Source organism: Labeo rohita, chromosome 19, assembly GCF_022985175.1.
Source record: "Labeo rohita strain BAU-BD-2019 chromosome 19, IGBB_LRoh.1.0, whole genome shotgun sequence".
In the NCBI taxonomy this organism is placed as follows: Eukaryota; Metazoa; Chordata; class Actinopteri; order Cypriniformes; family Cyprinidae; genus Labeo; species Labeo rohita.
In genome coordinates this window covers 22,445,026-22,468,928 of record NC_066887.1, presented here as the reverse complement: position 1 = coordinate 22,468,928, position 23,903 = coordinate 22,445,026, and the positions used below count along the sequence as shown (strand labels likewise).

Sequence of the window (23,903 nt, the reverse complement as noted above, 5' to 3'; positions counted from 1 at the left end):
TATTTTTCTTTCGTTTTGTAATGGCATTCAAACATCCATTAGTTTATGTGGACGCCTGAGTGTCTTTTACACCTAGAGAATTGCGTAAATTAAAGCTGTAAATTAAGTTATTTTTTGTTTGAAAAATTATAAAACACAGTGTGAACATCTTATAGACAATATTATAGACAATAATCTAAGGGCTCAATGACCATTCAATGACCCCGAGGTTTTCTTTCGAGGGTCAGGTCAATGCAAAGTCGCATCTCTCATTTTCTCATTTTAACAACAATAGAAACACTATTATTATTATTACTACTATTATTAAAGTTGCTGTTATTATTATAACTGTGGAATAATTAATATAGGTGAGTTCTGTTTTTTTTATTAGAAGTGTATTCTATTTTCACGAATTCTCTTTTCGTTAATTTGCTCTCTTAGTTTCTTGCTTAAGAACGAAATGTTTAATTAAATTTGATTGTCAAGAGCTTTAATATTTCTGCCAATAAATAGGCTAACTCAATGAATAAACAAATGTATCACTTCAGTAATTGTTATAATAATAGATCCAGTGTCTCTTTTATACAAATTTAAATAACATTTCAGTTCTCAATACTTTGTTATTAGTCCTCTTAAAAACACGGCCCGACGATTAAATATCGCAAAATACAAACATATTGTATAACGAACATGTCTGTTTCTTCACATTTCTTCAACGTTTCTTGATTTTATTTATTCATTTATTTATTTATTTTGTAACCCGTTTTTGTTATTGGCGTACCTAAACTGCAAAGAATATAATCGCATTTATGTTTTCACAGTCACGAGTCCTGCTGCTTAAATCTGGCGATTAGAGACGGAACAGGGTGGCATTCAAATCTCGGAATAGAAATTCTAAATTGATTTGCGTTTATCTCCTCTAATTCTTTCTTCTGTTTATTTATAATTTAAAATAATATGTTTTTTCGAATGCTAATTTTTAGTTTTACTTTTTTATAGCATTTTTGAAAACATGTTTTGAAAAACTGTTTAGATAAACGTATCGAGTTGTGAACTTTTTTCAACAGTGCAATAATGCATAATAAATATATTTCTATTATTAAAGTAATAAAAATGGCACAGAGGGCCCTCTTCTGCGTTGATTTTTTTTCGTCACTTCACAGCATGAGGACAAGTCGATAGTGCACATTATTTTCAGTGCATTCACAGGTGTGCCCATGTCCGACAATGTAGAAAAATCTTATTCATAAATTTAAAGGAAAGTAATCATTCCTTTGATATTATTAATATGTAGGCCTACATCTAAGTTAATACTTTGCACTGCTTGATAAAGTACATTAAAACGATTATCGTTCTAAACATCAACAAACAAACACGCGTCTCGCCTTAGGAAGTAGAACTTACGCACCCAGGAGACCAGGAGATATTTAGGCTCCATGCAGACTCACACGCAACCCTCATGTTCATGTGGATTTAAGGTAAAGGTGAAGCTCAACAAGACCGTTGTGAGGGTGGAAAAAAAGACGCGCTCTCTGTACTTTTAATGTTTTTTAAAATTAACTTTAAGAAAAAATATATGGTGTTTTTTAAACACAGCATGCCAGTGGGTCCTAGAAGATATTTCTGTGCTCTATGGACAACTGTTTGGTCATGCTTTTATAGCTGTATTTGTGAGTGTGTGAATGAGAGAGAGAGAGAGGGAAAGAGAGAGAGCGAGAGTGGGAGGGAGGAAAGGACTGAAGATATCTGAAGTCTACTTGAACGTGATGCCTGGCCTTCATATCTGTTATTAAGACTTTTTGTTCGTTACTTTGCTCTACTGGCTCACTCGACACTTTGAAGGCTACAGGTTGATGGGGTCAGACTGACACATCCTTGTCGATTGTTTAGATGATTTAATCGATGTTCTCTCTTTTTTTTCCTGTCCTCCGTTTCCCTTCGATAAACTAACAGGTCAATAGGGTTGTCATCACGAATGACGGTGACAGCATTGCGCATCTTCTTAAGAGGATAAACATGCTTACCATGTGCCAATATAGCCTCGTCCCTTAGGAGGAAACCATGCGCGGATGCATATATCAGTTAAAGAGCCGGAGAGCGAGTTATCCATAGATTGAGACTATGCAAACAAGCGAATCGATGAATCAAACATAACAGTACGGCCAGAAAAACAAACAAACAAAAAAAAAAAAACCTAAACGTTATATAAATAACTTGTAGATTATTTAAAGTTAGACACCATCAAGAGTAAAACACAAGTGTTCAAATAAATTGTAATTAAGAGAAATTTTAATTCACACATTTAATTCACCCGTATCTTGATCGTTTTCTAAAGCATGTTTCTAAAGGAGACTGGAGTCTTCATCTTTGACTGATAAAACTCAGTACGAACAGATGACAACTTTAAAGAGTTGCGCATCATGTTGCAAAACTCACAACACATACACAACATCAGGGTTAACACTAAGCACTGTCCAGAAAAAGTTGTCACCATGTTTAAACCATCCTTTGGCGAAAAGTACAGTTGATTCGTCTCTCTTAATAATACAACCTTTAAATATATTGCACTATTTTTCTTGGTTCTTGAGGTAGGCATTTTGACAAGTGGTGCAAGTCTGACCATAGACGTGTAAAAGTGCAGCATTTGCTATTACTGTGCACGAAAATGCACAACCAACATATTTCTAGGTGCTTGACAAGGTGCCCAAGACAATTAACAGTCATTTCACAATAACACAAAGTAGCACAGGTAAATACTGAGTGGTCAAAATCTCTAAGTTGGGCACTGGTCTCTGTATGACACTTGTACTGATGTCACATGAAGATTTTGACAATAACCTTGACATGAGAGTCACTAACAGTACTGCAATATCATTAACAGGTTGTCAGAACAAACGTGAGAGCCTTTTAATTTGAGGAGTAGGCATCAACAGTTGGGGAAGTTGGAGAGGGACTAGGTGGTGCGGAGAGCGACTTTTCGGATGCGTCCTCCTGTTTTTCGTGACCATCCTTCGTTTCGGACTGAGATTTGGGCAAAAGACCTTCCTTTTCTCGCTTCTTTTGCTTCATGCGCCGATTTTGGAACCAAATCTTCACCTGAGTCTCGTTCAGTTGGAGCGCAGCAGCGATCTCCACCCGCCTTGCGCGGGTCAAGTACTTATTGAAATGAAACTCCTTTTCAAGCTCTGTCAGCTGTTTTGTAGTAAAATTGGTGCGTACAGTGTTTGGCTGCCCACCAAATCCATACTCTCCAGCTTTCCCTGAAGAGAGACGATAAATAGATGAATAAATGAGTGTGTGCATGCATAATCTTGACTTAATTATATAATTATTTTCCAGACTTTTACACCAGGGCGTTCGAAAGGCACTATTAATATTAATATAACATATTTTCAGTCGTAGCATAAACACTGTATCTTGTAGTCACTCACCTGTTTTTGGCGGGTTCCGTTTAACTTTCATCCAGTCAAATGTATGCCCTGTTGACACGCCATCGGACAGAGGTGAACAACACGAATCGTGATGAGCCACATGCAGAGGGGATAGCGGATTTGAGCAGCCCGCCACAAACGTAAGGTTTGCCTGATCCGAACTATTACCATATGTGGCTGAGGCGTACTGGAACTGACCATGGAGGTGAACGTTACCGCTACTGTAACCATGGCGATGGTGACGGTGCTGCACAACCGTAGAGGAAATATTTCCAGAGTACACTAACGGGCCGCACTGGGGAAAGCTCACAGACGAGTCCACATCCTGATTTAGGGCGTAGTGACTGTATCCGGCGCAAAAACTTTGAGTCCCGTAACTTGGATGGGCACTGTAGGTAATTGACAGAGTCCCGGGGGACTGGTACGAGCCGGCTTGATGTGGCTGAGGGTTAACTGCGTCTTGTGATGATCTACTGGACATGTACCGCTCGTCCCCACTGCAGCTGTTTACCCTAACAGCACATGATGACTGGAATGTTGAAAGTCCGTGGTCGCCATGAAACGCTCTGACTGAGCAGGAGCCCCCGCCACCTCCATCTCCACCACCACTTATGGCCGAGAAGTCTAGGAATGTGCTCATTGTGGCATCTTCCTGGGCGTCTTTGCGCGTGGCTGCCACACTGACAGATCTTTGGGCCCGGGGACTGATTAACGTCGCACCACTCACCCGGGGTTGAGCCGAGCCACCCTTCTGCCTTCTTCAATCAGTCGTGGATTGGGGGGTGCCCGCGCGCCAGTGATATGAATGACCACTGACAGTCACGTGGGCTGGGTCAGCCAGTGATCAGTTGTTCTGTCTCATCTTGATCTTAAGTGGCCTTGCACTGACAGGTTGTCGTTAAAGACCAGGCTTATGTAAATGCCGACCTCTTGTCGATCAACGTGACGTAGGCCCACCTTATCCCCCACTGAAAGGATGGATTCGCTGGCAGAGGAGCAAGGAGGGACGTTGTCTCACAGACAGCGTACAGGCAGCAACGTACTGGTGTGGGGAATATGTTGAAGAAATGCGTCAGGTAAGATGAGCTCCAAACCACAGAGAAATGCTGTCAAGTGAATGTCTTTCTTCTTCTTCTTCTTCTTCTTCTTCCTCTTATTATTGTATATCATGAGTCAGCTGCGCTGCTTTGTGAGGCTGCTAGGCTGCAGTCATCAGCATTTCTCAACTTGGACTTGTGAATACAAATGATAGCCTAAACTAGTAATAAAACTGATTGTATTTTTTAAAATATAGGCTATCTTTTCATTAGAATTGTCTTATTTGATTAAAAACCTGTGCTTAGCCCACTGTAGATGTATTGCTATAAGCCATTTATGTGTAAAGCCTATGTACATTTTATCATTCGGCAAAAATGAAAAGGAACTTTGTCACATATTCGCTAAGAAACAATTGCTTGTTTTGCTGAATGATGTTTTGTAATTAGTGATCACAAAGTGATCAGTTATCACGAGAAAGAGGGTGTATTATGCCTAGCCTGTAGTTGAGCAGGGTGGACGTGCGCCCCTTCTGGATGAAAAGGAGTTTTTTTTAGGGATGTCCAATGTTATTTTTTGTCCTCAAAATGGCGCTTTCCACAAGCTTCTGACGGCCTAGTATTTCTCATCCTCTCTTCTTAGTACATCCTTTTTAGACATAGTCCCTGACAAACAAGGCAAGAAAAATATCAGCTGTTGTAAAGCACTTACTGTTTGTTTATTGCGGCTATTCTTCATCTTGTAGCGAGCCAGAATGTTAACAGTACAAGTTAGAACCTTAAAACATATAGCTAATGCATTTAAGCAAAAACGTGACTACAAAGCCGTCATTTGAAGTTTAAAAACTAGCTAGAACCGCCTAAAGAGTCTTTCAGTCACATTCACATAAGACAATATTTAGGGAAGATGTTTAGAAAGTGTGGATGAGAAATATGTGAGCATAAACATATGCTTTTGTCATTACGATTATAATACTTTTTTATTAATATTAATATAGCGTTCATAAACCATTTCTATCACGTTATTTCAGTCATGCTAGAAGGACAGGAAAAAAACTTAAAAGAGACTAAGACAAATAGCGTATGCCACGCGCAATGAAATATGTAGTTTATGAGTGTTTTGTGTAATCCTAATGCCGGGTGTTAAAACGCCAATAAAAATGAATTATTATTAACCGTCCACGTGGGTTGTGCTTCAAGATCCAAAATCTTCTTAATGATAAACAGTGAGTGAAACCACTTATTTGGGCAGACTTTTCACAGGCAGTGATTGTCTTGGTGCTGTCAGCTTGCTTGAAAGACTGTGATTTATGAGTTCGTTATGGAAAGAAACATCCTCGGCATTTCCCCACGCGGAGCGAAGAAAAGGGTTTGAGACAAAGAGCCTAGCTCTGGCGAAGAAGCCATATTTGAACACGGTTTTTGACTTAAAGTGTGACTTAAAAATTTAAATTAAAGATTGGAAAAATGTACCTAGTGGGAATAATTATACAGTTTATATTAATTTGCAGTTTCGCCCAAAATGAACAAACTAATATTAATATTAATATTTCTTCAGAAGTTTAAATAGATGTTTAAAATGTTTCCTAACAAGTACTGTTATTTTCATGACATCTAATAATATTGTTTCAGCATGGAGAACACACAAGTGAGAAACAGGAAATGTAAAATTATCAAATCCGTGAACATTTCACACACATTTGTATGACTTTTCTTTACAAACCTTTTGTGCCCTTTTGTATCCACAAACCCTTTATTTGTTAAGTGTTATGCCTGGTATAATGCATTTACATTGCATATATAGATATAGTTGCTGCAGTTTCTAATTTGAGAACATTTAATAATACATAATAAAAATAAAAATAATAAAACAATATTGTCTTGACATTTGTATTTAGAAAGTGTATTTATTTATTCTTACAAAAATAAGCAGTATACAACATACTCGATATAAAAATATAAGTAATCTAAACTAATACTTCTGTTATGAATGCATTAGGCCTAATGCATTATGTATTACTAAATACATCGCACAGGGCTTAGCTTACCTTCTGTATGTTATCATAATCGCGTCAGTTAATCACACCCATCTTGCAAATAAAAAAAAGTCAACATTTAAACTCCTGATTTATCCTTCCATTTGTTCACTGATCCATTTTGTTAATCAGTAGTTTGCATTTCGTAAATCAGCTGTAGTCAGAGAGTCCGTAAAGAAATAAAAGTCTGTTGAAACATCATCTGGGCTTTCCAGAGACGTGTAGAGCGCTGGCGAATCTGCATTAGACAGACATGAGTCGGTCGAAAAAAAGTTCAAGTCCTGCACAGACATGTCCATAACATGCGGGGAACCGCAATTGTCCGGACTGGAACTTCGGTTACTATTGCATATTACTGTCCCCTTGCTTAGAGCAGTAGGTGACTGACTGGAAACATCTTTTAAATTTCTTTCCATAAAGCTGTTAGAAAACATCTCAAAAGTTTGCATGTCGTTATCATTACAGGACTGCCCAGAGACTGTTGACAGGTCGTTTTGAAAGGAATTCGACTCTCCATCTACAACGCCCAATCTACCATGACTCAGGCCACAAATGGAAGCGTCCTCGTCGCTCTGTGCACCACTATCCTCCCCGACAGTTATCCTGCTTAGCTCTCCGTGGATGTCTTTAGTCTGGCGTTTATGTTTCATCCGTCGGTTCTGGAACCACACTTTGACCTGGCGTTCCGTAAGGTCGAGCAGCGCGGCTATTTCCACACGGCGTGGTCGGCAAAGGTATTTGTTGTAGTGGAACTCCTTCTCCAGCTCTAAAAGCTGTGTGTTTGTGTATGCTGTTCTCAGGCGGCGCGAACCTCCTTCTCCACCAGACAAACCGCCCTCGGGAAGCTCGGGTGAGCCTGAAAAAATGAGTCCACAACGGAACACACGAACACTTGTTATATTGCTTAGACAAATATATATAAATATGATATGCGAGCATGACAACACCTAGTATTTGCCTGTTGCAACGTTCATGGTAATCTTAACTGTAACATGTAATAATACAATCTGATGAACCAAAAAGTACTGTTAAAAAAATACTGTAAACCGCGAAAAGCATCACCAGTGTGTGCGTAGTACCGACTACCATCTTCTAATGAATGTCTGAGCGGCCCCTTGCGCCGCAAGAGTAATCTATCATTCTCCATTACACGTCAGACATTAGAAAGCCCTTACTGATTTAAATTAAGCTAGAGAGTCAAAAAAAACTTACAGTATTGGTAAATGGGTATATTATAATGTAAATAGCGTGGAGAGGATAGTGCGGATGTACGGCGATGCTCATATTTTGTCTTACACATTTAATGACCTTAATTCTTCCCATCTCTCTTCGCTTAGGTTTTTCCTAAAACTCACCTTTTGGGGAGAAGCAAATGACTCCCGCTGTAGGAGTCAAGGAGCCGGTTGGTGTAAGAGAACAGTTTCTCTTGTTGGTCTTCTTTTCGCGCATCCACGGGTATTCCGTGGTCAGAGAATTGGCGTACAGTGGGCTTCCCCCATCTAAGCTGTGCCGGGGCCCTGCATAGCGTGGCTGAGTCCCGAGACTCAAGCTTGGGATGGTGTGCTCGAAAGGAGGTAGGATAAGAGGGTGAGGGTTCCTGAGCGCTGAGCTTTTGATTGATGACTTCTGAAATGAGTCGTCAACAGGGGGGAAAGAAGTAAGGCACTCCGCGAGCGATGGCCGACTATTGATGAAACCCGTCTCACGCTCAAACTCGTAATTCATTGTAAACCTGTTGTCTCATGCTCCGAGAGCGCGAGTAGGGAAAGTTTGGCTTCCTTGAAGTCTATGAGTTTTCGCTTTCAAAATAAGCAGGCTGTGTGGAGAAAAAAGCAACATAAAAATATTTTGCGATAATTATTAATTATGCCCGTGTGGGCCGCTTTCTATTGACAATATTGCATTCAAAAAGAGACCCGGCTGAAATTGGACGGAAAAGTCATGTCACATGATTACCTTTACCCAATGGCAATTTGGGGTTTATTCAAAAGGATCCAGCTTGACAGATCGATCCGTAGTACTTCCTCGAGCAACTCCTCTCTTAAGAGGGAGGTCAATGTTGTTATGTACATCGGTGTCATTGTGTTCGCTAAAGGCAATAGCCCTGAAGCTTCATAGTCAATCTCAAAACCGGTAGCCGGTGCATATAAGAATTAGAACCTCCCTTTTGCCTGCTGCACAGGCATATGCATTCTCTCTGTGTATTGGTTTCCTAAAAAATGTGAGGGAATCAGTCTTGCTACAGTACATTTGCCGAATAAAGTACGCCTGCTACTGACAGATAAGTTTGTTGCTTCTGCTGTTGTTGTTAATCTCTCATTTGACCTGAAAGACAGCTGTTTCAGCCTAGCTCTTTGTACCACTAATACTGCACTTAAATACATCGAAATCACATATCCCCTCCCCCACACGCAAATCCATTGACGTAACGTTCCGCCTATCGATTCGTAACATACACTGGTTAGACAAAAACGTACAGCTCCATAAAACAAACCTATTTACAGAACATTTTGTAATATCATAAACGATAGATAATCGCACTGAAATATATCCTAAAATGCATTATCATTCTATCAACCCCTATTAAAAATGATTTACAAAAGAACGCGCAAGATAAAATGCAGATTCAAAGACTGCATATTTAATTATGAAGGATACACTCTCGCTTGCTGTCTTTTCGATGGGGACCTACGTCGTGCTGAGTAAATATTTGAAGTAAAACGCTTCCTGATACCAGATGTTTTCAACTGGAAGCTTTGTTTCCGAGCATACCCGTAATTTTGAACAGTGAGGATTAGAGTAAGTACTAAAAACCTTAATATCACATAAAAGTTTACCTCTGCTCTAGCGTGTTAATATCAAATAATAATTTCACCTCTGCTCTAGCTTGTTTCCTAATTTAGCTTCTGCTAAACCGACATTGTGAAGTCTACTATGAATGTTATTGGCTCTGTGACAAATTGTTTCAGTTGGTAAATCGCTTAGGATAAATCAATGGATGTAAAATGTAAACATAAGTGAAGTTATTTTTGAAACAAAGCAATTGGCGTTCAATATAGATGTTTTGGATTTAGAATAAACTAAAATTAATTTTGTTACATTTTGTTTCGTTCTACACAGGGAGGGGACTTTCTGTGTCTACTAACATTTTTAAAGTTTTTTTTTTTTGCCGGTTTGCGGATATAAGCGGATTATGTTTAAACGTAGGGGAAACTAGTACTTTGGTCGTTTGTAGTTTCAGTGCTTATATACTAAACAAAGAGTTCTAGAAGCATGCGCGCGATCAATCTTACTTGCCAAAAGGTCTGACAGCCTCATGCCCCCACAACACATTTAAACCTTCTAACTCTACGCGAATCAAATGCTGGTAGAAGGAGAGGCTGGAAAAGGCTACTTTAGAGAGATTTGCCCGTTTCTCTCGCTTATAATCGCAGACTTAAAGTAACCTGGCATTTTCAGATTTACATACCCACAGACATAGGCTAAACATTTAAGGAGCAATAATTTGCTATTGATGAGAAAGTAGTTTCTTTCATATTGCATTATTTGATCAGTTAAATGACGCGCTAGGGTACGTTAGCACGTAGGGTTCTGGAGTAGCCAAGAAAATAGGTTACTTTGTGGGAGGTGGCACTCATTCCAACTCGGCGAAAACATGGCCTCGTTTTTTTCTGTGAAACCCATAACCACATCTTGGGTTAACATGTCTTAAATTGATTAACTTTGTCTCACGCAGGCCCTTGCTAACCTTATGCCATGTGAGAGTACAAGTATTGCATTTATTTATAACATTAAGACGGACAGTAATGTAATTTGATGGGCTAAATATAGGCTAATGCAAAAAAAAAAAAAAAAAAAAAAAAAACTTTTTGTTTGATATTATTGTTGCTTTTTTATTTTATTTTTTTATTTTTTTACTAGCAATTACCTTTTTAACCAGTGTACTACACAACGAGGTTGTTATTCATAGTCATTTAATTTAACGTCATTTCATTCAAATTATGAAACAACATTATTGATATTAAAGAATGCTTCTCTAAATTTAGACTTAAATTTGTGAAGAATTATGTTTTAATCTCGAGTACTGTCACTAATGCCCATGTCTCATAAAGTTTGGACTCAAATGAGGAGTTGCTTTTGATGTGTGCGTTGATGTGTGTTTCCTCTCTCTCTTTATTGCTTATGTTGCATATGTATTTTATGCACTGCAATGTTGCTGGTCTAAACGAGGGCTGGGCTTGAGCATTTCGGAGTTTTAAAGACTTTTTTTCTCCCACAGGCACTGCTGGAGGCCAGTAGGAGACTGTCACGACAATGGATGGGATTTCTTGCACTTTTCACTAACTGCAAGACTTCAGGAAATGACGGTGTACCATTCATACTCACTACAGCCATCAGTATTAAGTTTTTCTCTCTTATTTCAAGTGCTTTACAGTTGTTGTAACAATATATCATTCTCTTTTCAGTTTTCTTAATTTGAACCAAACAGCGACAGGTACTGATAAAATTACCTGTTTATTGCTAATTTTATGATGTTTTTTGTGTAACCCCTCTACTATGAAAGCAAATACATAAGTTAATTAGTGTCTTTTATTTCTTCAGAAGTGGAGCAGCATGGAATGTATGACATCAAAAAAAAAAAAAGGTTCGAACAAATAAAAAGTATGAGTATCTGATCGCTGTCTCTTTCGACTGTTTAAGCAACACATGATTAACATTCGCACACATCCATTAATATTCGAACACACTGATCTTTGATGAACAGCTTTGCCTGTTAGCACTTGTTTCAGCACTGACGTGACTGGGAGAATCGCAGGATTCGGTTCCCATTAGCTGAAGGATTTGGGCTAAATAACACAATCTACTGTCCATGGAAACAAATAAATACATTTGAAAGACCTAAAAGACACGATCTCACGCTGTATAAGACTGTTGAATAAGAAATCGTGTTCATATGCATCCTTCCTCAAGTGCAAAATGCAAAACAGAAAAGAAATCGTGGACTGAGGAGAATTTTGAAGACTTAAAATTCACATAAAAAACTACCATAAAACTGTATTCTAATATGTGTTCTCATACCCTGTTTCAGATTTCATCAAAACAATTTAAATAGGCCTACATATTCCCATGATGTCATGACATTTGAGCTTTAATGAACTTTAATTTCCTTTTTATGTATTAAGTAAAACCAACAATAAAGTTGTTTCACCTGTGGCTACGTCAGGAAAACTATATTAACCAAATATACGCAGCTGTAGGTGGCGGAAAACGAAGCCAGACGGAGCGCAAATGTGTGCCGTGGACTGGGAGAGAAATACATTGTATCGGCACTATAGATGCGTGAGTTTGGGCGCTTCCTGAATTCTTCCCTGAGAATAGTGCGGTGTAAGGTCTGTGAATGTGCATGGGTTTGGTTCGCACGTTCCTTGCTGATGGCTGTTTCCCATGGTGATAGCGCCATTGTAGTCTATATTGCCTTGAGGTGGATGCGGTAGATGTGTCAGGCCAAATACCGAGGCCCCCATCCCCACCAAAGAATCCGAGTAGCCTCCACCACCACTGACGTAAACCGGACTACCATGCACTTGCGTCCCGTAATTGTTGTTGCCTTGAAGATGATGCGTGTCGTATTCCGGCGTGGCTGTGCCAGTCCCCGGATACCGCTTCTGAGGAGGCGGGCAGTTACTCAGAGGAGGTGGATATGACGTAGGAAGGCTGTACGCATTTGGCTGGGGTTTGTTATACGTTGCTGGAGAGGGTGAATCGTAGGGCACGCTGTTAACCAGAGAATGCATTGAACTTAAATATGCACTCCCACCCCCTCCTCCACCACCAGATGACAGGGCAACGGGACTGTGAGGAGACTGTGCTCCAGGAGAGGGCATCATCCCTAGCCCCTTCTGGTCCTTTTTGTACTTCATCCTGCGATTCTGGAACCATATTTTAATCTGCCTTTCTGTCAGGTTGAGCAGATTTGCCATTTCCACTCTTCGCGGGCGGCAGAGGTAACGGTTGAAGTGGAATTCTTTCTCCAGCTCTACAAGTTGAGCAGAGGTGTATGCAGTACGAGCGCGCTTGGAGGCGGCCGAACCGGGGGGACTCTTGTCTCCAGCGCAGCTCTCTACTGTACAAGGATAAAAAAAAAGAAAAGAAAAGAAAACGTTATTGCGCATGTCCCTGGATGGACCTCACTGTAGGCTACAATATTCATCATGCATTGCTTTTACTGTTGTTTAAAAGACTGAATCACTCAAGCCCCTGCTGGTACAGCGTCATACATGTATATCATTTTAAGGATTATAGGGTAATACTATCCGGCTATCACTGGTAAAGCAAGCACATTATAACTGTATCAAAACCATAATAGCATACTACTTCTTGGTAGGTTAATTAAAAATAGGCAGGAAAAAGTGGCATAGTCTGTTCCGGTAGTAGAGCAGAGGAAGGATGAAATCACTAGCCAACTGTATTGTTTTTCCACAACTGTATTATGACTATTATTTTACTTTGTGTTCGCAGTTTTACAGTAATTAACAAATAAAATTGTTGCCTATGAATGAAAATATGTAACTGTGAAGCAGATAGACAGGGGACTGTGCTGGGGGTGTCATCGGTGCACAGCATTTGATAAGCTCGGTATTTAACCATCAAATCTGTCCAATTACCTCTAATATAACTATCCTTTTACATGTGGTCCAATGTTTTATAAATAAACAAGACAGTAAACAGCCAATGGAAAGGTGATATAAATGATAAGTTCCATGGAGCCAATAGATGCACATTTACATATTTCATGACAAAAAAAAAAAAAAAAATTCTCCATAGTCTAGCTAAGATTACCTAAATTATGCTTCGTATTCATTTATATCTTATTTTAGAAACATGTTTATATTTAGGCTATTTCATCTAAGGTGCTATAATGTGGTTGATGTAATCACCTGAAATGGTGCTACAGGATTTCTGCTTTGTGTTCTGACGGGATTCCTTCATCCACGGAAAAATGTGTTTTCTTGTGGCTGGCGTTGGAGATGCGTGCCCTGGGTTCTTGCCGGTGGTATCATTGCTCGGAATTTGATTAAGGGAACTGGGGGAAGATGGTCCGGAAGGGGCAGTAGGGGGCTGGTTGTTGTCGGGGATATCTGGTACTGGGGCTTGTGTCCCGTTACTCCGCTGGCAGCCCTCGGAGATTTCATTGGGTTTGTGCAGAGCTGCAGAGCCACCAGGGGACTGCAGGGAGCAGGCCGGTCGATGGTACTCACTTTCCACATGAAGGGCCTGGAGATATTGCTGCTGATTGGCATCATAACCTAAACCGTTTGCGCTTTGATAGGGGAAGCCACTGTAAATTGCCGAGCCGTCGCAATAGGTCGCTTTTTGCATCTCGCCGTTTCCCAATGTTTATTTCACTTTCTGACAAGGTCCTGACACCTTCGTAGAAGAACATTGGCTCGACGTAGTCACGTGACACCTCTTCGCCAATGGGCTCTACGGGTGAACCTACGGTGAGAGAAGATACCGTGAGCGGGTGAAATAAGGCCTATCCATCTTACTTTTCAAAGCTCAGTTGACACTGTGGCGAGACTGGGAGAGCCGGTCACCACTTACCTTATGGCCAGCTGCAACAATAGCCAACATAACTGAGAACATGATGGCCGCCTAAAGTATTTAAATAAATCACACTATCTAATCAAAATAAGCTACAGGCTATGTTAACACGTTTAAAAAAGCAATACACAAATAAACACATAAAATCAATATTTTCTGTAAAAAAAAAAAAAAAAAAAAAAAAAAAAAAGAGCATTGCGTTAATGTAAATAGGTAGTGTGAACTAATTTAAAGTATTACGGCTATAAAGAAGCAACAATCATTATCGTGAATTCATGCGACTTTCATTTTCATTGTCAGAACAGCTTATGCAACTTTTTATTTTAATATAAATTTATTTTGTTCTAAATAGAGGTCAGCATTCAAGTTACTTGCGTCTGATTTTTAGTTCCTAAGGTGTAAAGGTGTTCATGACATTTTAGTCTACATAAATACATGCCCCTGCGTGTATTGTTTGGGTTCGAAAGTTGTAGTAGCAGGAAACCTGAAAAACCGGGCAGACGCGCGTCTCCAAACCACGCCATGATCTCTTCCTCGCCGACCCAAAATAATGGATAATAGTAACTGGCACCGGTGGATGCATGAGGGGTCACCAAGCCGGGAAAATGATATTGCCACGGCCCGAGACTGGAGCAGAGCGCGGAAATAACCATTGAAACCTATTATATTTGCCTATTACATTTTTCCACTCTGAAGTTATATTTTATATTATTGATATATCAACGATAAATACCCTGTTAAATATATCCTACAAGTAGACATGTTATATAATTAAAAACGAAAGGAAGACAAGATTACAAAAAAGAAAAGAATCATGATCTACTTGAAGCGCACAATAAACCACATGGAAAGCATAGTCTATTTCAGGAATATCATTAATAATAGCAAACAAATAACAAGGATAATAATAATAACAACAATAATAATAATAATAATATACCGATTAACTATATATATATATATATATATATATATATATATATATATATATATATAATTTAAAAAACAACATTTATAACCAATAAAAATAAAACTGTGGTAAAATCAGGCCCAAATAGCATACTGAGACCACATAATTGCATAAAACAAAACCAAGAGGCCTCTTCAATTTCTAGACGACCCATCCATGCTTGACTTCCACTAATTCACTCACTGGCACTATCGTACACATGGAAAGCTAAAAGAAAAGACGCTAAAGCCACAAAGCAGGAGACCCAGCTGCTGCACGGGAGGAATCTGGCTTGACTGTGAGTGAGTGTGTGTATGTGCGAGTATGAACTCTCCCTGAACCGAGATTTCAGTCGCGCGGTCATAAATCACAAACTCGCCATTTAACAGCCATGCGAGAACTCTGCCTCTGTCCCGCTTACCTTCCTCTCTGACGAGCAGCGCGCAGCACGGCGCGAGCTTCTCTCATTCAGCGGCAGAAATCGATCAAACAGCGGTCCAGGGTAAAGCTAAATCGGGAAGACAACAAAGCCAGTGCTGCACTTGCAGGAGTCATGGGACGTATCTGCAGTAAAGCGGCGACTCGATCGTGCTCGAGGACTTAAATTCCTTCCTTCTGTCTTTTTCTTTTTTGACGCAGTATAGCAGCCAAATAACAAAAGTTGTCTCGTGCGCCCTGGTCGAAAAGATTAAGCACCTTCACACATACACACATATTACATACTACTAAATGAACGCCTGTGTTCTCGGACCTATACTAAATGCCACCATGGGCTGCGCTCTAGTGAGTCTTTCGTGTACCACTAACGTGCACAAACTAGTACGTTAACACATACTCATGCACACCCCAGTGAACTCCCTCGAAACAGAGCGTCACCGTAGACAAGAAAAATTATGCAAATGAAGCGCCTTCTCAAGCACAGAAAGCAGTTCCACTCCTTGTGAACACAGTCAGGGCGATATACCTACAACTTTATATAATTTATAACTTAGAACTATAGACTATTTGTTAGACACAAGTTATGTGTCAAATATAAGCTTAATTGTTATTAAATAATTCAAAACTGAAATGCAGATACTGCTGGCCTAAAAGGACTGAAATACTTATATTTTACTGATATATTATTACAGATCGTTTAGGAGATTATTAATCGCAGCAGCAGCAATAAAAAACACCAACGGGTGGGTTTATTCTAATAATAATAATAATATACTATACTATAACATACTGTAATAATATACTGTAACATTTCAATAAACTCCATTCATTGATTTAATAAATGATTGGTTATAAAGCCTGAACCAAGAACTATCGGCAGTAAAGTAAAGGATGCTTTTTCGCTACACAGAAGAAGGTTGTGAAACTCCCGGACCTCCAAAGTCGCTGGAAACAAAAAGAGAGCCGCGAGCTGAGGACGGGAGGTTATGGATCAAACTCTTCTGCATACGAATGAATTACCAGCATCAGCCTGTGTATTTTCTCGGTCAAACTAGAAGATTTATGTCTTTACGCAGCACGGCAGTAAACACAGAGGCTGATTTCTGTTCTAGCGCTGCCCACTGGATTACAGATTACCAAAGCTAAAAAGAAAAGAGCGGGCGGCGTGGGTTGGTGAGTGGGATTTTAAAAATCCTTGCGTCTGCGATTTTTTTTGACAATTTCAGCATTTTGGACATTTACGCAATTGTTTCCTTTTTCTTTCATTAAAACGATGACTAAGAGATTTCATTAATGGCGCGGAAACTGCTAGATGAAAATTAGATTAAATGTTCGGCGATTTTCGTAGAACATTCCATATATATATATATATATATGTATATATATGTATATATATGTATATATATTATAAATTATGTTATATATTAATCTGCAATTAATCTGCATTAAACAGCCTAAACCCGTTACAAGACATTTCTCACGTTAGCTCCTGAGCGTTGATCCAACAGACTCCTTCATAGTGACAAATTGCACCCCAGATACGTGGAAAGGAAAAAATTATGGGTCTTCAGTTTTCATGTAGCCTAAGTGTGTGTGTATGCGTGCATGTAGCATGTGTAAGCCTTTGAATAAATGAAATGAGAGTAAATAATATATATAGCATGACATGGCAGTTGTGTAATGTAATAGAAAGCTCACCTTAAGCAAAACACAGTCTCTCGTAGGCTTGGTGATGGGTCACGTTCATTTATGTGTAGATCTACGGCAAGAAATAAAAGTATTACATTTTTTTTTGTCTCAACAGCCAGGAGAAATATAGACAGTAGACAGTAATTAATGCAAATGTATTTTAACTGAACAATTCAATGAGTGCACTCTAAATAAAAACAAATAAACACACTTCTGAATGTCTGTCATCACTCATTTATGTCGTTTTATTTAAAATGTGTATTTAATTTAAAATAAGTTGCACATTAAATACTAAGAATTCTCCTTTTGTTTTTATTACAAATGAGTTACGCTGTTTTCATAGTAAATCCATTGCACTCATTACGAATGGTTACTTATTTGAACTCCAACATGTATTTAACACCAGCACAGTAATAAACTAACATCATTAAAAAATGTATTAGCTTACTGAAAACTACCTTGGTATAATGTGTCCTTAAACTTTGTATAAACGAATATTAACGAGCCCGACATCTTTAATACTCAACCCAGACTTTAGAGAAATATCAGTATTAAAATCCTTTACTTTCGACTCTTTGCTTCGCTAATGCAATTAATTACACTACTAATAGATGTAATGCATATAATAATTAATAGGTGGGGGAACCCTAAGATCAACAGCACAAATAAATCAAATTAATGGATGCATTTTTACAGTTAAAGATAAAACATATTGACGCATGTGTGAAAATAAGAATGTATCATCAGGAATATCATAAGGAATAAAACACTTCGGCAAATGTATCGAGTTCTCCTCCATTTTGTTTCCTTTCTAGAGAATTTAGATAGTCATTAGCTCTCAAGCAGCGGCCGCCCTAAGTCCCCCAGCCCATAAATCAAGACTGGAGCGTCGTGACCTCGTGCGGCAGCGTGCTTCTGGATGATACTCCTTATATTATATCCTCGTTTCCCATGCGAGCCTCCACAACAAACGGGCCACTGCTCTGTTGAGTTTTATTCGCTGTCTTGTGATTTATTCTTTCTGGGAAAACCCAGTTTACACACCCTCTACAACCTAGAGGGTTTACACAGCCACACACAAGTGTTACCGATTTAAGACTACGTGCAATACAAAGACATTATCACTAATTATTCACACAGTTCAAAAAATAAAAATGTTTGGGTAAACGTAAATAGTTTAATACTACTCCGAAAAAAAAACAAGCCGAGGTTTTTGGGCTGCAGACAAATTTTGAAAAGTTCGAAATGTTTTTAGAAAGAAGATAAAATTTACTCCATGAAGTCCATAAATTGCTCTGCATTTTCCTGCACGATTAATTTAATTTCTTATTTTTATTTACATATTTTACATTACGTTTTATTTGATACAGACTAGGTTTTAATAACAAGCGTAACAGCATTTGCTTCTCCGGTTTTGCGGATGCATTCTGATTTATGACTTATCACGGAAAACACTTATATAACAATTTAGTCTAAGTTGCCTTAATTTTGTAAAACAATATTAGTTTTGTAAAGTGTTGCCAATGTAGCATTTATGTAAACGTATGTAACAATTAGATTTTTATGTACGTGTGTAATGGTTGTTTCAGTGCTGTTAAGTGAAGAATAAAAGTTGATTGACGAATATGCTCCAAGTGTAGTTTATTTGAATGATCTTAAGTTTGACTCTCCCGTGTGTTCGTCCGCCATTCTACGGTAACTGACCTTCTCTTTGAGCCGAAAAACTCACTAGAGTAATGAACAATCAGCGGAAATACCTCAAAATAAAATCCATCCTCATGGTGCGCAGGGCTTTCTGTCTTTTTCTGTGTAGAAAAACATATCCGTTCATGACAGCTGTATAACATCATCCGCAAAACGTACCAGGGTCTTTCGTTCTTTTTAATTTCTTTTCTCCCTATCTCTCCGGCTTTTCAGCAAGTCCACAATGACCCAACCCCACTTTAGTGAAGTAGGCTAGCGCTATCAGCACAGCAGCAGACCGGGGTTCGCATGCCATCCACCCCCTTCATCATAATATCGCAACCATATTATGCGCCCCACTCACGTGACCAAGTGTCTATTAAAAAGGAAACCTTTTTTGAACTGTGAATCATTAATAGAGACTGTGGTTAGTCCCCTTTGAGGATGATCACAAAGACGGAAAATATGGAAGTAGTGTGTTCAGAAAACACTTCCTCGAAATGTAAAATTTCAGTCTTATTTTCAAGCATTTTTTAACCAGAAAAAAACAGCACATCACAGATTAGTCGACACGTTACAAGATGATTGGCTGTAGAACGTTGTATGTGGGAACATATGATGTTGTATATGTCCCCCCATAAATACAACAGTATGCCACAAGTATATAGACCTCTTAACATTATTAGTCTTCTTCTGTGCCATTGTTAAAGGAAACAAACACATTCGCAATAGAACAATAGCTGGCGTTATGATTTATTAAAGTGATGATAATAATAATAATAATAATAATAATAATAATGATTATTATTATCATCATTATACCTCTCTAGCATTATCTCTTAGAAATACACCATCAAAATGTTTGCTCACAGCTACATGTATTAAAATCTAATAAATCACTGTTACTGAATACCTTTAAAGAACTCGTGTGTGCAAGGTGGCCCTCTCTCGGTGATTACGGTGTATCAGTCAAACACGACTGAATGGAAGTTATCAGCGGACCTACCAAGCATCTGCTCTCTGTGACCTTAGAATTTGCTCGTGTCAACACTGCAATATGAAAATGATAAATCTGCATATGTAACAGTTTGTTTTAATACTAGAAGGTACTATTTTAGACATAGTAACCTTTAGTTACAAGAGTCATTGGATCTGAAGCTACAATTCTGACATCTTTATAGAGCAGTGATCTATCAAGTCTACCTCAACAAACAAATGAAAGAAGACCCGTCCCGAAAGGGGCCTTCTCTTTACTACCATTTGGTGCTTGTTTTCCGGCAGCAGAGTGTTTAGGCTGAAAGCTCATCCAACAGACGTGGTGAAGCCCTGTAGATAATTAATCACCTCAGCCAGGCAGGACCGCTTCTCCCCCTTGCAGCAATGCTTTGTTCTCTCAAAAGCCACAACTTGGAGTAGTACAAACTTTTTTCAGATTTTAACATGAGCTGAACTATGTTATGATTTTATTTCCATACTCATGCAAAGAATTTTTGGACAGAGTCCAGCGCTGCCCGCTTTTTGAGTGAACATCACAAAGGCGATGCATTATATATCTTAATTCTGACGTAGAGTTATTGTGATGTGCTGTGCGCTTTATCAAGTGTGACTTATGAAAGTCATATTTTAAAAGAGTAAACATGCTTCAAAAACCGCTTTTTTCGGACTTGTTTGTGTTGCTTAGACCTTTTTGTAAGAGTATTCACCTGCCTGCTATAACTAGAAACAGCCCTGGGGTGTTGCGAGACGCAACGCGAACCTCCTAAGTCCCTAGGGTCTGTCTGTTTGCTTCTCATACATTTCAGCATGCCTCCTAAACTTCCCACTGACCCGAGCACGAAGTTCATTAAGAACGCTTTTACACAAAGTATTCGAGACCAGCACAGAGCATAAGGGGTGCAAACAATCCCCGTCTTTTTATAAAATTTTGATAACGTCACTTACTTTTTAAAAATGTAATTTATTATCATTGAATTAGTAACTGCAGACCAGCATAAATGTATTTCAACCATTTAGCTTTTTTTATTCCTTAACAAAGTGGTCTGCTGTTTTAGAAGCCAACAGACAGGGCTGTATTTTCAGTCTAAATGGTTCGTGGAGTCTCGCCAGGGGACAGAACAAATCTGTTTTCAATGCTGACATTTGGAGCTCTTGAAGCAGCCTAAGATTACTACAACACGCAGACGAAGATAATTATTTTCCTTGGATTTACCGTGGTCATCATCAAAGCTATTAATGATGTACAGCTCGACGCAGTTTGACTATGATGCCAGCGAAACCGCAATGATCTTTGAGTGCCTGATGGTTTTACTCATGAGTTCAAAAATGTTTGTTAAATGTGAATGAAATAAAAATCGTAGTTAAAAATCTTATGTTTCTTTGTAGCCTGTGTTTTGATAATTCTGGGAACAAGTGATTGACATACACAGTAAAGCGATTTAGTAGCTTATGAACAGCTAGAACACAGTTATTATTAAATATTATTATTGTTGTTTACAATTGCCTAATAAGATTTTCAGAAAGTACATAACCATACCTACATCTAAAAGTACAGTAGTTCACTGTCTAACGTTTGTATATAAAGTGACCATTTACACTTAAATAATTCGCAATCATTCACAGAAAATTCATCAGGTTTGAACTGTTGGATAACGGTAATGCGAAAATATGGGTTTAGTTCACATCAGTACAAACATCTGTATATAACCTGTCCTTTAAACATGTGCTGCATAGTTTGCCATATATAACATCCAAAATTTAAGATTTCAAAAAGCGTAGTTTACTTACTCCAAACCCCCTTTTTGAAGACTGACCAGAATAGGAGCAGCTGGCTGGTTCTGAGAGGTCTCGCTAAGTCGACGGTCAACTGCAAAATGAAAAATCCTACCGAACCTCCTGTGTCTATTTCTAACCAAGAGGTATCTATTATTTAATAAGGTCATGTGAGCCAGTCAATTAAAATTTAAGCATGGTAGATTGAGAGGTGAGGTGCTGGTGTCATGATGGAAGTTTAAATTTCCTGTCTGTCAAGATCTGAATCAATGATGACAGACTGTGACTGTCTTAACGGCTGAAGTTTAAGGTTTTTTTTTTTTCTTAAATCTGAATATTTAAAACACGGCCACCCATACTGATTTCAAATTCCACAAAGTTGTAAACAGACCAGACATTCTTTATATTTTGAGATCTATGGCTGTTGTTGTGTCTGTGGAATAACTGCTATTATTGGTGAAAGTTCGGCTAACCGCACACAAACAAAAATAATTTTGCACTTTAGATCTTTAAATTGCCATCCTTAAATTATCGACCAATGATTTCTTCAACCTGTTTAAATTTAACAGTTCGTGTTTTCTATAATAAATGATTTAGATAATTTTTAAAAAGAGTTGTTAAAGTGCAGATTTAAACATTTACTTTATATTTTGTCAAATAAGTCGTGCAAAGTAAGTAATGCACAAACAGACTACGGGTTTGGTCTCCCCCGGTTTTTCCAAATACAGGCCATATTCAAGTTCCACTACTGCCCCATGCGTTCGAGAAATAAATAGACCATGGTCTAGAGGGTGCTGAATATGGCGGGGTCAGAGGTTAAGGGGTCGTACACAGTGCTTCAGTTTGATGATTGAACAGCTCGTTTGTGTCCCCTGCTTGACCCCAACAGTAGTTTACACTAGTAAGCCTACAGTCCATCCCTAATTTATTTCAACAGACTTCTACAGGGGGAAAAGTTAATGATATTTGTAATTTAAATAGCCTACATTTTGATTTTGGAAAGCGCCTTCACAAGAGAAATATCTAAATTTGGATCAAATTTAAAATGGACGTCAATTTAAGTCTAAGAATATATTCTTCTGAAGAAAAAAACAAACAAACAAAGAGACTGGCCGGCGTAAACGAGGTCTGGTTGTACTGAAATTATTATTATTTCACGAACTAGTCAGTGTTTAATATCAGTTGAATGTGATTTTGTCCCAGTAGCCTACAACAGTTTGGATATTTAGAAATAGATACTGCATTAAGTCATATAATTCAAACAACAACGCTGCAAGCTCAACTATCCGGTATCTTGCAACACTGTATGGTATGACAGGTCAGCTTAAGGAAACACTAATATTTAAGTGTTATGCGCGTTTTAATCATTTTTCAACAAAGCCAAAAGAATAGTCATATGGAATAAATAAAAAACTAAACGTCACAAGATTGGTGGCAAAATAATTTGATTTGTAAAGTGCAACTTTTTCATTGGCGATGTTATAGGCTAGCATCTTGAATTCTATAAGCACACCTAAACCGTTGGCCTAAACAGCATTAGTCTCGCAATTCACGTAATAGAAATTTCGGAGCCAAGCTTATAGTTTAATAGCGAAATTTTGCATTCACTTTTTAAAGTTTTTGTTATTCGTTATCAAGATATGCTGGAATAAAACAGTAACATGATTCAGGAAACAGCTAATTTACGCCGCCTACGTTAGTCTTGTCTATGGATTAAACTAAATATATAATGCACAATAAAGTCATTTTATTATTTCCACGGGAAGCCTACAATTACTTGCATACAGGCTTACTAAAACAACTTGACATCATTCACCAATATACAAATAACCAAATACACGAATATTCACAGCTTTGATGACGTAAATACACTTAACAATACTCTAAAATATGGGACTAAGACAAATAAGGTAACTACTCCAGGAAGATTGTTCCTATACTTGTGCCTTCAAGTTAAAATGTCCATTTGTACACGCGTAACTATAGCGCAGATCTTCACAAATAAGACTCGGTATGTCTCGGTTAAAGACAGAAAACGTAACGATCCATTGTCCAAGTTAAAGTACATTCTACTATTGTTCCTTTAAGAGAGAGAGGAGGGGAAAAACTATTTTTACAGGAAGGATGTGATTTCCAGCTCAAATTAGAGTGGAGGAAGAGGTTGGGATGGCGAGGTTAAGTTGCCTCATCGGACACTGAATAAAAAGTAACCCTGTGAAGTTCCGATCCTAATACTGCTATGTGTTCTTCTTTCTTGTTCAGTTCCGTTTGTGCCGATTTGCTTCTAGCA

General features: G+C 38.5%; 3 protein-coding genes across 4 annotated transcripts; all 3 read right to left on the bottom strand.

Moving 5' to 3' along the window:
• Window positions 1–2,299: 2,299 nt before the first annotated feature.
• hoxa1a (homeobox A1a) lies at window positions 2,300–4,050 on the bottom strand. The gene is made up of 2 exons (XM_051137052.1): window positions 3,411–4,050; window positions 2,300–3,239 (listed from the first exon to the last, which is right to left on the bottom strand). Exons 1-2 carry the CDS (start codon window positions 4,048–4,050, stop codon window positions 2,887–2,889), a joined length of 993 nt encoding a protein of 330 aa, XP_050993009.1. The 3' UTR covers window positions 2,300–2,886.
• Window positions 4,051–6,346: 2,296 nt separating this feature from the next.
• Window positions 6,347–10,299, bottom strand: LOC127181572 (homeobox protein Hox-A2a-like). Its single transcript, XM_051136343.1, has 3 exons — window positions 8,437–10,299; window positions 7,836–8,296; window positions 6,347–7,336 (listed from the first exon to the last, which is right to left on the bottom strand). The coding sequence occupies exons 2-3, from the start codon at window positions 8,203–8,205 to the stop codon at window positions 6,609–6,611; spliced, it is 1,098 nt and encodes a 365-aa protein (XP_050992300.1). The 5' UTR covers window positions 8,206–8,296; window positions 8,437–10,299; the 3' UTR covers window positions 6,347–6,608.
• Window positions 10,300–10,357: 58 nt separating this feature from the next.
• hoxa3a (homeobox A3a) lies at window positions 10,358–13,917 on the bottom strand. 2 transcript variants are annotated; one of them, XM_051136342.1, is made up of 2 exons: window positions 13,419–13,897; window positions 10,358–12,601 (listed from the first exon to the last, which is right to left on the bottom strand). In XM_051136342.1, exons 1-2 carry the CDS (start codon window positions 13,858–13,860, stop codon window positions 11,811–11,813), a joined length of 1,233 nt encoding a protein of 410 aa, XP_050992299.1. In that variant the 5' UTR covers window positions 13,861–13,897; the 3' UTR covers window positions 10,358–11,810. The 2 variants fall into 2 exon arrangements, with proteins under 2 accessions (XP_050992299.1, XP_050992298.1); XM_051136341.1 differs by having other exon boundaries at window positions 11,052–12,604; window positions 13,419–13,917.
• Window positions 13,918–23,903: the final 9,986 nt, after the last annotated feature.

Excerpts from the sequence above, each read along its gene's own strand:
- hoxa1a (XM_051137052.1), bottom strand. The coding sequence starts at position 4,050 with ATGAGCACATTCCTAGACTTCTCGGCCATAAGTGGTGGTGGAGATGGA. Across the intron at positions 3,240-3,410 it reads ACGGAACCCGCCAAAAACAG|GGAAAGCTGGAGAGTATGGA; the intron begins GTGAGTGACTAC and ends GTCTCTCTTCAG.
- LOC127181572 (XM_051136343.1), bottom strand. The coding sequence starts at position 8,205 with ATGAATTACGAGTTTGAGCGTGAGACGGGTTTCATCAATAGTCGGCCA. Across the intron at positions 7,337-7,835 it reads CATTTGCTTCTCCCCAAAAG|GCTCACCCGAGCTTCCCGAG; the intron begins GTGAGTTTTAGG and ends TCATTTTTTCAG.
- hoxa3a (XM_051136341.1), bottom strand. The coding sequence starts at position 13,860 with ATGCAAAAAGCGACCTATTGCGACGGCTCGGCAATTTACAGTGGCTTC. Across the intron at positions 12,605-13,418 it reads ATCCTGTAGCACCATTTCAG|TAGAGAGCTGCGCTGGAGAC; the intron begins GTGATTACATCA and ends ATCCTTGTACAG.